This window comes from Canis lupus, chromosome 28, assembly GCF_003254725.2.
Source record: "Canis lupus dingo isolate Sandy chromosome 28, ASM325472v2, whole genome shotgun sequence".
Taxonomy (NCBI): Eukaryota; Metazoa; Chordata; class Mammalia; order Carnivora; family Canidae; genus Canis; species Canis lupus.
The window spans coordinates 8,158,869-8,172,559 of NC_064270.1; the positions used below are offsets into that span (position 1 = coordinate 8,158,869).

Here is a 13,691-nt window from a genome sequence, read left to right on the forward strand (position 1 = left end):
GATGGAACTCAATCCCTGTGCCTTCCCTCTCCCCACAGGTGTTGAGTGCAACTGCAAGTGCCAACCCTCTAACCACTGGTTGGTTCCCCTGGCAATGAATCTCTATCCTTAGGTATTTTCCGAAAGTCACTTCATTAACATAAACCCAGTTGTGGTAGAGAGAGGTGTGTTATGAATAACAAGATGCTGGGATGCCTGGGTGGCTCAGCGGTTGAGCTTCTGCCTTTGGCTCAGGGTGTCATCCTGGAGTCCTGGGATCAAATCTCATATTAGGCTCCTGGCATGGAACCTGCTTCTCCCTCTGCCTGTGTCTCTGCCCCTCTCTGTGTCTCTCATGAATAAATAAATAGAATCTTTAAACACACACACACACACACACACACAACAAGATCCTTATTACACCTTTATGGCTCTGAAGCTATTTTAGGAACTAAGGACAAGAGACCAACTATTATGACAAAAATTGCTCCCATTGCTCTTGTCACTCAGGAAATTCCAAGGGTTTTGAGAGCTGTGAGCCCAGAACCATGGATGAAGAGCAAATAAATATGTGAATGACCAAATATATATTTCCTGTAAATCACAATATTGCAGGAACTCTTCAAACACTCTGCACATCTAAATCTTTTTTTTTTTAAAGATTTTATTTATTTATTCATGAAAGACACACACACAGAGAGAGAGAGAGAGAGGCAGAGACACAGGCAAAGGGAGAAGCAGGCTCCATGCAGGGGAGCCTGATGTGGGACTTGATCCCAGGTCTCCAGGATCACGCCCTGGGCCGAAGGCAGGCGCCAAACTGCTGAGCCACCCAGGCATCCCCAGCACATCTAAATCTTACAAATAAATGTAGTTGTGAAACTGCACTTGATGTCTAGATGTTTGGAGAAGCTTTTTGGTTCTTGTTTCATAATCATGGTCTATGACCCTCACCACACTTCTCTACAATTTACCCACTAAAATATCACCACCACCACCACCACCACCACCACCACCAACAACAACAACAACAACAAAATCAGTTTCATATATTTTTATAAGCAGCTTTAAATTCTTTTTAATGCAAGGCAAAAGTATATGTTAACCAAGTCAGAATTGAGGTGGCTATCTGTTCCAGTTTGCCTACAATAATCCCAGTTTATGCCTAGTGCCCTGCATTATTTTTGAAAGAGCTCCTTTTACCCTTAAAAAGGGGGGGGGGGGTTCCAGTTTAGAGGATAAATTATATGTTCACCTTATTAAAAATACACCTTGATTTTCCAATAAAGTGCTTTTCAGGTGACACTGTGCTTTTGCCCACATCATTGGACTCGATCAACACAACTCTGCAAAACAGGAAGGGAAATATTTTATCTCTGTTCATTAAATGAAGTAACCAAGACTTCAAGTAGTAGGTGGTGACCGTCTGAGGTCACATACTTAAGGACAGAATCAGAGGCAGAACCCAGGATTCCTGACTTCAAGTCCAGTATTTTTTGGCTGTCGACCATTCCACAAATATCTGAGTAAAGACAAACTTCACTCTCCTGGTTGGTAAATCCGCTTGCACTTGGACTTAGAACATTTTAGGCAGGTTCATCCCTTCCAAGACACTGTCCTTTCACATTTAAAGCAAGCAGAGATGAAAGAAGACTTACATAAAGAGCCCATTAGTGAATCCTAGGGATCCTGGGGCCAAATGACCTATGTTTTTTACTTTACTGGGTGCAATTACATCAGGTTATTGCAATCTTACATCTAACCAAATTAGGATGTCTCAGTTAACAACAACAACAACAACAACAAAAAAAAAAACAAGAAAAAAATCAATAATGAATGCCTACTAAGAACACATAAATGGGTCCTGCCCCAGTCTTACAGATGTATTTTCCCTATGGTTATGTGCTAACCTTTTTTTTTTTTTAACCTAAAGCCAGTAAAATTCTACCTTCCTTGGATAACTGGCAAGGAGACAAAGGCAGGCAGTGTTTGCAAGGGGTCCAGGGCATCCGAGAGGTGCTGAGGCCGCCGCCACACCATTCACTACACGCACACGGTCCTGCCCTCCGGTGCCTGCCCCCGGAGGAGGCCACAGGGCTCCCAGGCGTCCCTCCCTCTCCTGCAACGGCAGGAAGGGCTCTGCTGCGCCTGGGGAAGGAGGACTGCGAGCTGCCGGCCGGCGGAGCTAGACCAGAGCCGAGGGGAGGACGCCCGCGGCCCGCGGGGGGCGCCGGCGCAGACCCGGGGGTCCGGGCGGCCGCGCGGGAGGCGACCGGCGCCCGAGGTACGAGGACGGCGGGGGAGCGGCGCGGTCCCGGCGGGGAGGAGGCCGCGCGCATGCGCCCCGCCCCGCCCCGCGCCGGCCGGAAGAGCCGGGCCGCCGAGCCGCTGCTCGCCACGCCGGGCGCCACGGCGCAGGGGAGAGCGCCCGCCGCGCGATGCGGCCCCTGGACGGCGCCGGGGCCGCCGAGGTGCCCGAGCCCGGGCTGCGGCCGGCGGACGACGCGCCGCGGGGAGCGGCGGAGGAGCCCGCGGCGGCCGAGGCAGCGGGGACGCCCGGCCCCGGCCGCCGCTGGCTGTGCGGCTCCTCGCCGTGCGGCTGGTGCGCGCCGCCGGGTGAGTGGGTGCAGACCCGGGCGCGGGTCTCGGGTCTCGGGTCTCGCCGGGCGGGGGGGGTCCCCGCAGCCGCGGGCGGGGGGCGCAGGGAGGACCGCGCCGCGTCCCTCCCCGGCTCCCCGGGGAGACGCTCGAGCCCTCCCCTTGGGGTCTGCGGAGCCGAACCCCTCACGGCTCCGCGCGCGGACACCGGAGAAAGTTTCTGGTTGTGTTTGGAGCCCCTGGGGACTCCGGAACTGGCGTGGAAGTAAGGCGTTGCGGGGGCACCGCGGGGCCAGGTTGCAGCGTGCGCGCCCTGCCGGAGGTCGGAGGCCGGAGGCCGGAGGCGCGGGGTCCCGAGAGGCCACCGAGCCGGCCGCGGCTGGGAGGGAGCGGCGCCGAGCGGCGGTGCGGGCGGCGGGCCGGGTCCTGCCACGGGAAGTCGGAAAGCACAGAGCGGGGGCGCCTGGGGGCTCGGTCGGTTGAGCGTGGGGCTCTCGATCTCCGCCCGGTTCTCCATCTCAGGGTCCTGAGTTCAAGCCATGGAGCCTACTTGATTAAAAAAAAAAGCATAGAGTCTAGAAAATGCTTGCCTTTAAAGTCTGAGACTCTTGGGAAGGCAGAGTTGAGTGGGAAACCACCTGGGTCTTGAACTTTCGGTGTTAGGACTTTTTTGTTTTTGTGATTTTTTACAGTATCTTTATTCATAACACCTCACACTGAGCTAAGCCAAAAGTCCATTCATAATATAACGAATATTTTGTGATTTTTTTTCTATTTTTTAAAAAAATATTTTATTTATGTATTTATTCACGAGAAACAGAGAGAGAGAGAGAGAGAGAGGCAGAGACACAGGCAGAGGGAGAAGCAGGCTCCATGCAGGGAGCCTGACGTGGGACTCGATCCCGGGTCTCCAGGGTCATGCCCTGGGCTGAAGACGGCGCTAAACCGCTGAGCCACCCCGGCTGCCCTCTATTTTTAAAAATTTGAATCATTATATTATAGACCTGAAACAAACATGGGAGGACTAGGATTAGCATTAGTTGCTAATTAGGATTAGTTGGCTAAACAAGGCAGAGGCACAATATTACATTGTTAGGAGGTTCAGACCTGTCTCAAAAGCCAGGTCCCTGCGTAGAAACGCCCTGATCCTGTTCAGCCTCTTCCTTCCACAAATGAGGAAGGTGAGGGCTTGGGGGTGGGGGGAGGGCGAAGGGGGTTGCTTTGTTTTCCCCTAGATCTGGCAAGTAAGTATGAGTGAGACACAGCACAGGTGGGTGCTACAACAAAGTTCATGCTCTCAGCATGCCAGAGACCCAGGCCAAGGCCCTTTCTGCTGACCACAGTGCTCCTTTAAGCATATTCCTCCTTAAACTGCACCATCCACCTGGAGCATCTTCCTGAAAGAAGAGGAAATAGATCTCCTGTTGCAAGACAAAGTTACACCGTCTGCATCATCTCATTCTCTGAGTACCTCCTCTAAGTGTGACCCCAGATTTCTACACCTCCAACACAACCCCATTTGCTCCTTCTCCCTATTGATTATGAACTTCCCGTAATATAGGGAGACGAACCCCAGAGGATGATTCTTGCTCCATTTTTGTCCTAAATACTAACAAATGACCAGACTTCTGGTTATTTATGCATGACTGGTACCTCCAGAGCAGGGGTCACTCCAAGCTGTGTTGACCAGATGTGCAGCCCATGAAGAGGTGAATTTCTCACCTTATCAGTTTTTATGGCTGTCATTTGGTGAAATGCTGAGTCAGTCCATACAGACTCTTAAATGTTTCCGCTGTTTATGAGCCAAAGAGGAATACTGTGCACTCAGGCAGCACATGGCAATGTGATAACCCTGTCTTAAGCAACTGCACTTAAGAATCTTGCGGGGTATTTTAACTTAAAAGAAAGCATTTAACTTCAAGGAATAACAGTAAGACTTAGTAATAGTGATTGTGAGATTATGAGATAATATTCTGAAAACAGAATTGCTTTAACACTTTAAATCACTGTACTGTTTGTTGTCATTGAACTTTGTGATGGTATCATTTTAACGGCTTAATCATGGTTATCTCAGGAAAGCTCATTTTCAGATTCAGGTTGAGACCCTTATCTGTTTTTCTGCCTTCTTGCTCCATTTTTGTCCTAAATACTAACAAATGACCAGACTTCTGGTTATTTATGCATGACTGGTACCTCCAGAGCAGGGGTCACTCCAAGCTGTGTTGACCAGATGTGCAGCCCATGAAGGGGTGAATTTCTCACCTTATCAGTTTTTATGGCTGTCATTTGGTGAAATGCTGAGTCAGTCCATACAGACTCTTAAATGTTTCCGCTGTTTATGAGCCAAAGAGGAATACTGTGCACTCAGGCAGCACATGGCAATGTGATAACCCTGTCTTAAGCAACTGCACTTAAGAATCTTGTGGGGTATTTTAACTTAAAAGAAAGCATTTAACTTCAAGGAATAACAGTAAGACTTAGTAATAGTGATTGTGAGATTATGAGATAATATTCTGAAAACAGAATTGCTTTAACACTTTAAATCACTGTACTGTTTGTTGTCATTGAACTTTGTGATGGTATCATTTTAACGGCTTAATCATGGTTATCTCAGGAAAGCTCATTTTCAGATTCAGGTTGAGACCCTTATCTGTTTTTCTGCCTTCTTGGATAAACTTCCCAGACATCATACAGCTATCTTAAGACATCTATTTATTTTTTTAAGGTACAGTGTGGATCTTAGACTGAGGCAAGAAGTTCTAGATTTGTGCCTCTTCTGCTCCTGAAAAGAGTTCTCTAGTGTAGCACTGGTTCTCAAGCTGGTAGAGCTTTTTACAGTTGCAGAGATTCTGTACCAGTGGGCTCAGGAACTGAAGTTTAAAAAGTTACTCAGTTGATTCTCATTCCCAGCCAGGGCTGTGAATCACCAGCTTAAAGCAGAGGATAGAGAAATGGAGCAATTTTTCAATTTTCTTCTAACTCAGGAAATTACACTGTGGCCACTTACTTAATTTGAATTTAGAGTTGCCAAATTATTAGCTATGCTTGTAGTGGAATATGATCATAGAAGCACATTACATAAGCAGATACCTCTTTGAATTATGCTACTTTCTTGTTCATCTCCACTGGCAGAAAGGAAATTATTCAGTAAGAGACGGGTCTGCCTGAGTAGAACCAGGCCACCCTCATAACAAATAATCAAGCTCAGCCATGCCTTGTAACAACAGCCATGTCCCGGTCAGCGATCATGGGCCTTAACGTGTTTATAGGCAAGAAAATATGTGAGTGTGGCAGTGTTTTAAGAGACAAAAGAAAATTAGAACCAGGGGTATAAAGTTAAGTTTTTAAAAGGTTAAATATCATGTGAAGTTACAATATTCCTGGAGAAAAATTTAAAAGTTTAGGTTGGAGAAGATCCTTGAAATATAGACCAGGGAGATGTTTTCTGTCCTGGATCTTCCTGTTCTGTCTGAGGTTGCAGGTTCTATGTATGAGTTGGATTTCTTTTAAGAAACTTTTAACTTATTTTATTTGGACCTGAACTCTGAAATTTCAGAAGCTGAACTCCGAGGCTGACCACAGCCAAGGCATGTATTTTGTGGCACTTAACTTAGAAGTCTTCTAAAGTTTCCTTCTCGTGGGCTGAGTATGTGCAGTTTGTTTCTGTGGTATCTGAGCACCTAGGTATTGAACAGAATGTGGAGGATTCTGGCACTTAAAAACATATAACCCTTGACATGACAACTGGTAGCTTTAAATGATTTTCTTTGACTAAAGAAAATCTGTTCTTTGAAGAAGAGGTAGAGGCCTCTGAGCACATGTACCTGCAACAGGAAGAGGTAGAGGCCTCTGAGCATACCCGCATCTTTTACTACAGAGGTCATGCTGTAGCATATGCCCCTGGGAAGATAGTGCATCATCATACTTTGGTCCCAATTCACAAGTGTTTGTCACTTGTGGGCAAAGGTATCCAGCTAATATAAAGATGCTGAAATGTATTACCTGGTGTCTGCATTTATCAGAGAAGGGCGTTTTTCATAAACATGATTATGCAATATTGTTTCTATAGCTGAGTGACATGTTATAAATCCCCAGCCTGGAATGACAGTCCTAGTTTTACTACAAATGGCAGTGCCCAAACAATACACCCTTCCGTTTTGCTGTGCTCCTAACTGATAAGGACCAATAAATAGTGTTTCCTTCTTATTCTCCCCTTGTTTTTAATTTCAAAAAAGAAAAGAAAAAAAAAAAACTAATATATTCCTTGGTGTGTCACCTCTCACCTCTCTTTTAGGGAGTTCTCTGCTTACTCTGTCCCTTTTTTGCTCCCCTTTGAATGACAAGGTTGGGGAGGGTATGAGATTGAAAATAGGTTCTTGTCGTAGGTAACTAAGATAGAGGAAGTGGCTAAACAAATGTTTAATGCTCATACAGTAAGTCATTAATGGATTGAATATATGATGCCCTAGAGAAAGAAGTTTCCTGGTTCAGATCTAGCCAAGAAGTTAGTGCTTAATGGCAGTTCTAACTTTTAAAACTATATTTTAAAGCACTTTGAGGTCAGAGAGGTGGTAGATATCCTAGCCCCTGCCCTCAAAGAGTTTGTGTTCTAAACGGAAACAAAATCATAAACCATGAAAAATAAAATATTTGATTAACAGTTCAAAATCACAAAACAGAGCCTTCCCAGATTATGCTGTCGCCAGTGGTGTTAGACTTGGCGTCTTTCCATGAAGTTCTCTCATATTCTTTCATTCAGCAAGTATTTAATCAAGGTCTTCTGTGTGCCAGCATAAACAAGACAGTGAGGTCCCAGCCTGGAAGAGTCCACAAGCTTGTGGGGGAAGTAAGATAATCAACAAGTAGCCATATGACACCGCTATAAACTGTTGTCCAGAAAGAATGTGTTCTTCATAAGGCCCGATTCACCAGTGAGATGATATAAATTATCACTCAGAAGCATTTTTCTCTAGCCATCTTGACAAGCGTTTCTTTATTTTTTTTTATTTTATTTATCTTTTTATTTATGATAGTCACACACAGAGAGAGAGAGGCAAAGACATAGGCAGAAGGAGAAGCAGGCTCCACGCACCGGGAGCCCGACGTGGGATTCGATCCCAGGTCTCCAGGATCGCGCCCTGGGCCAAAGGCAGGCGCTAAACCGCTGCGCCACCTAGGGATCCCTTGACAAGCGTTTCTTAAAGATTTCTCTCATTGTTTTGGCAAGCATTTTTACTTCTTTTTGACTTACAAGTGAGGGATGATTCTTGAGCCAAAGGAAAATCCATTTTATGGGGTAAAACTGCATTTCAAAGTTACAGGTTTAAATTGTTGCTTTCATCAATGATTCTTCATTCTTGGTGGGGAAATGGCTTGGGTCCAGAGAATGGATATGCTTAGGAGACAGTATTTGTAGCCTGTTAGCTATTAACACTGTTCCATTTTTCTCAATTCCTAAGTGAAAATAATAAAACATACACTTGGAAGCAAGGACTAACCAGAACTTAATCTTTTTCAGAAGCCAAGAAGAAAGCACCCTGTCCTGGACTTGGCTTGTTTTATACATTATTGTCTGCCTTCCTTTTCTCAGTGGGCTCTTTATTTGTTAAAAAAGTGCAAGACGTCCATGCTGTAGAAATTAGTGCATTCCGATGTGTGTTCCAAATGCTAGTCGTTATCCCTTGCTTAATATACAGAAAGTAAGTATTTCTTACCTGCAAAGTAGAAGGTATTAACAAATGTTTGTGAATCTTTTGACCTGCTTATTTATTCTATAGTGTCTGCTTTATCCCTCCCATAGATTTACCAGGTTCCTACATCCTTTGGCTCTGATTAATAAAAAGTCTCAAGGACCCACCCACAGAATATGCTCTCATAAGCACATACCACATGCCCAGCAAAGGAGGGGAAAGAGATTGTTGTCCTGCACTCTCCATTTTGAGAACAAAGCTTTCCTTGTACAATTCCCTCCATCTTTTACCACCCTTCCTTCTTTCCCTTGGCATACTAGTATTTAGAAGAAAAAAGTAAATGAGGAGAAGTGGTGGTGTCTCCTCATACCAGGGTTTCTTTCAGTAGAATGGGCTGCTCTGTTATCAGGGCATACAGAAGGTTACTGTAATAATATCTAGGTCTACCCCTAGGGTGATGTGGGAAAGGAAGAAGGTAATTTTGAGCAAGGCCTTTTAAAATTGTTTCATATTTAGTGTCCTCATCTGTGAACTGAGGGAATTATATACACCTTTGTTGCAAGGGCCAAATAAAATTTATTATAGATCAGAGCTCTTTGTATAGAATGTAACAGTATATGAAAACTATGTTCCCCATCCTTACTGTTCTCTCCCCACACAGCACCTCTTCCCCTTCCATATAGAATCCCTTCCCTTCCCTTTCCCAGGTTAAAATTATGCCTCTCTCACCCCATTATAACCTCTGCCCACTCCTTGTACTTAGAACCCCTGGAGGAGAGACCAGTTGGGTCCCTTGTGGATGTCTGGCTCTTTCACTCTTTGGGCAAAAAAATGCTTAAACCCTAAACTAAATGCTTCAGTCACATGCCACCAGTCTCCTTGTATCTATAACACAGTACAGATTCATTTCAAAGAGTTTCATTCCGTATCCTGAGGATTTGATGAAAAAGGTCAAAGAAAACTTACTAAGATTTATATTGTCAGAAATTTCTGTGTAAGTGTGGACAAGTCACAGTATTTTAGGAAATGATGGTAAGACTTCAGAAATTTCTAAGGTTGCAACAGACCACTGATGCTAACACAATTTTCTTCCCTATAATAAAAGAATTGGCAGTGAAAGGCAAAGAATTTTTTTAAATCTTAAGCACCAATCTGTTCTGACCCATTTTATGTTTCATTATAATGGAAGATGATATGGTATTCCAAGCATTTTCAAAGTGTGAGTCAAAGGTGACCCATACTTACATTTCTAACTCCAGATATCCAGGGGTCCTCATGTCAGGCCTACAGGCTACCCTACAGATAGATGTTCAGTGCTGGCATAGGTCAGCAGGCTGCACCTAGTCTGACACGTACCCATCACTTTGCTTGGTAAATATTTAAGTTTAAAAAAAAAATTTAGTAGCTTAACTCTTCCTGCAGAGAACAATGAAAAGTTGTCTCACATTCAATGGCAAAAATAAATTTTAGCATTGCTTCCACTTTTATGGAAAAACGCCTAAGTTTGGCAACACATACCAAATTTTCTTATGTAGGACAGCTCAGTCTTGAAATTACATTGATTATAAAAATTCCATGTTGTCAGTGTAGAAAATCAGGGGAAAATAAAGAAGAAAAATTACATATGAGTCCATTTTTAAGGTTTGCCCACAATTAACATTTCAGTACCTTTTTTGTCTTTTATGCAAGCGTATAAACATAGGGAAAAAATTCTATTTGCTGAATTATTGTACTATTTATGGAGTTCTCTTTTGCTATTTTTGCTTATACTGTGAACACTTCCATGTTTTTAGCTATACTTAGAAACCAGTATTTAAAGGTGTGGTTTATAGGTTTAAAGGTGTGGGCACTATTATAATTAATTTACTATTCCCTTATTTTTTGACAGTTAGGACTTCAAAAATAATGCTTAAGTAAGAACTGCAATATCAAAAAACAAATGGCAAGTTGGTTTAATGTGCGTTCCTCCGTTTGAATTTGCAGAACTGGGTTTATAGGCCCCAAAGGTCAGCGCATTTTCCTCTTTCTCCGAGGAGTTCTGGGCTCCACGGCCATGATCCTATTGTACTACGCTTTCCAGGCCACATCCCTCGCCGACGCCACGGTTATCACCTTTAGCACGCCCGTGTTCACGTCTATCTTTGCTTGGATATTTCTCAAGGAGAAATACAGCCCTTGGGATGCCCTCTTCACCGTCTTCACCATCACCGGCGTGATCCTTATCGTGCGGCCCCCGTTCCTGTTCGGCGCCGGCGCCAGCGCGGCGAGCGGGGACGGGGACTACTCCGTCCACCTGAAGGGCACGGTCGCCGCGGTCGCGCACGCGGTCTTCGCCGCCCTGACTCTGGTCATCCTCCGCAGGATGGGCAAGTCCGTGGACTACTTCCTGAGCATCTGGTATTACGTCATCCTCGGGCTGCTGGAGTGCGTCGTGGTCCTCTTCATCCTAGGGGAGTGGAGTTTGCCCTACTGCGGCTTGGACAGGCTGTTTCTCATCCTCATCGGCCTGTTTGGTTTGGGGGGTCAAGTGTTTCTCGCGAAAGCCATCCAGATAGAAAAGGCAGGGCCGGTGGCAATAATGAAGACTATGGATGTGGTCTTTGCTTTCATCTTGCAGATTATCTTCTTTAACGATGTGCCCACGTGGTGGACGGTGGGCGGGGCGCTGTGTGTCATCGCCAGCAGCTCGGGCGCAGCGATTCGGAAGTGGTGCCACGGCGCGCAGTGAGGCTCGGCTGGGCCGGGCGTGCGCAGCGTGGGCTCGCGTCCCGCACACCCCACGCGTGCGCACGCCAGAAGCAGCATTTCCCTCACTGATCATACTTAATAAGTTTCATAATTAAAGTGCCATTTCTGAATATGGGATGTCTTTAATGAGCTAAGAATTAGCCAGTCCGTGTGGTCTAGCGATTTTCTTTTTTTTTTTTTTTCCCTCAATGATGTGTTGGTTTGGGTTTGGGTTTTTTATTGTTCTTGGGGTGGCGTCGGTAAGAGGACAGATCATTTGTTGCAAAAAGCCCTGCAAAATGTTTTATGACTGGTGTATGTAATTTCTTTGAAGCATATTTTTGGTACTGATGGTACTGATAGAGGTGGGAGAAAATTTTAGAACCTCTTTTAACCAGTGTAGAGGCTAAGAAACTTATGGATAATAATGCTGCTATAATTGGTATTATTATGTTGGAAATTCATTTGAAACCTAATTCCACTTAGGAGGCCAAAGCTGAAACTTGGAAAAGGTGCCTACTTAATGGTGTTAATAATACAAATCAGCCTTATTTTCAAGGCTTTTATAATGATTATTATTCTTTTAACCCATATGAGTGCCTTTTCATTTTGATGCCAGAATTTTTTATATGTAAAGTTAAAAAACATTTTTGATCACCCCGTTTGACTGGTTTTCTGTTTCAGTGGCATTCATGATGGTAGTAGCTCTGTCATTCTGTAATTTTAAGTTGTCCTCTGTTTTTTTGAAACTGCACTACATTTTTCTTCACTTTCTAAGATTTCAGGTCTTTAAACCACAAGAGAAATCTTGGCATAACCAGTGTGCACATTTCCATCCTGAAGTATTTTCCCCTCACTAGAAATGTGATTTTCTATAACTTCTCTTTGAATTTATAGTATGATGCCAAATAAAATTTTCTCAGGATTTTATTAGGTTGAACCATATGAAATTGCTGAAATTTTACCATTTTAACTAACAAAAACCATAGTTTCTTATGGTTCACCCTAATAGATACCTCCCTTACCTTCTTTACACCAAATATTTAGAACACTGTGGCATATATTTTTTTAAAACAACTTTTTAAAAAATACGGTGATCCTCTTAAACTTATTTTTATAGTCTTTTTCCCTTATGGAATTATATATAATAGTGTTTCATGTTATTTGTTAAATGTAAAGACCTGTGAATCCATGGTTGATTGACTTTTGTAGTTGCTTGATTAGGAAAAAAAAAAAAAAATCACTGTTAAGTTCTAGTATATCAGTATGTTATTAAATGTCAATGCTGCACCATGACACTAACTTCATGAATTCAAACAACATTTTATATCTGGAACTTCATCAGGCCAATACTCTGCAGTTAAAGAGAGAATATAATATTTAAGAAAGCTTGGGAGGTTGATCGGGAAGTAGAGAGTACACACAAATGATTCTTTTTCACAATAAACCCTTTATTGGTGAAGCTATGATGGTTTCCAACTCTTACTGTCCAACCTAGCAACTGTTATTATCTTAAGCCTGTATATTGGAAAGATTATAGGCTTTCTCTCCCTTTCATCATAATTCTTCAAAGAAAGAACGAACTTGGCTTCTGAGGTTTATGCCTTGGTGAGAAAGGATCTTTTCTAGTAGTTTCAAGAGGAAATTTTTAGCTTGCTGATTTTCCCAAATGTTTCCCACCTGACAAATCCTAAATGAAATCTACTTAAGGGAGTCACACTATCATTATAATTTTAGCCTAACCCACAATTTTTGGATTTAGAGTTGCAGAAGCATCATTTTACAAGGATATTAGATAGTTACAAGACCAGAGCATTTTAGAGCTCAAAGGTTAGAAATCCTCTTGTAGGAACCGCACTGCATGGATAGGGATGCTGGGGAGGGGATCTGCCCAAGATGGGTTTCCATGGCCTTCTCCTCTCCCTTACTTCCACGATAAAGTATGGAAAGTAAATGACTGCTTAAGCTACCTAAGGTAAATTAACTCAGGGAACCCTCTCCTGGTTCTTTACCTTGCACAATAAAAGAACCTATGGGACATTGAGAGTTAAATCCCTTTGGGCCTGTACACTAGAGACATGTTTTATTTCAACAGTGTGGTTTAAGTACTTGAATGTCACAATATATGACCAAGGTTGGAGAAAATGTTTCTTCTCTCAACTTTTACAGGGTGTCATTCTTAAACACTTTTATATAATGTCCAAGGTATATACAAGGATGTGTATTGTAACAATTATAAGTGTATATTTTACAAAGATTGTAGTTTATATCTTGAAAATATTTTTGTAAATTGTTTTTATTATTTAAATACTAATAAAGTTAATATCGAAGAAGGCTACATGTTGGTTTTTATGATTATAGTAAATGTGCTCACTGACTTATTTCCTTTTTCATCCATGTGCTTCAAAATTCATTTTATAAAGGATATTGATCTCTGAATGACTATTCAGCTGTGATGTAATCTCAAATTTCAATCTGTTTTTTTGTTTCCTTGGTACTGTTATATCCAATCTAATATCTCTAAAATAAAGACCCTAACCTTCCTTTCCAGTAAGGCCTTCATCATTGTGGACTCCCAGAGCTTGGAGTAGCTTTGAACCCATACTTTTATTTCCATAGCTAATATGTCACTAAGTCCTGGAGTGTCTGTCTTCTTATTGTCTCATGGATTCATTCTTTCCTTGCCATTTCCACTGC

General features: G+C 43.2%; 1 protein-coding gene across 2 annotated transcripts; it reads left to right on the forward strand.

Annotated features, from left to right (window-relative positions):
- The first annotated feature begins 2,331 nt into the window (after positions 1-2,331).
- SLC35G1 (solute carrier family 35 member G1) lies at positions 2,332-13,332 on the forward strand. Of its 2 annotated transcripts, none has more exons than XM_025466578.3 (3): positions 2,332-2,595; positions 8,096-8,276; positions 10,251-13,332. In XM_025466578.3, exons 1-3 carry the CDS (start codon positions 2,418-2,420, stop codon positions 10,993-10,995), a joined length of 1,104 nt encoding a protein of 367 aa, XP_025322363.1. In that variant the 5' UTR covers positions 2,332-2,417; the 3' UTR covers positions 10,996-13,332. The 2 variants fall into 2 exon arrangements, with proteins under 2 accessions (XP_025322363.1, XP_048958993.1); XM_049103036.1 differs by having other exon boundaries at positions 8,168-8,276.
- Positions 13,333-13,691: the final 359 nt, after the last annotated feature.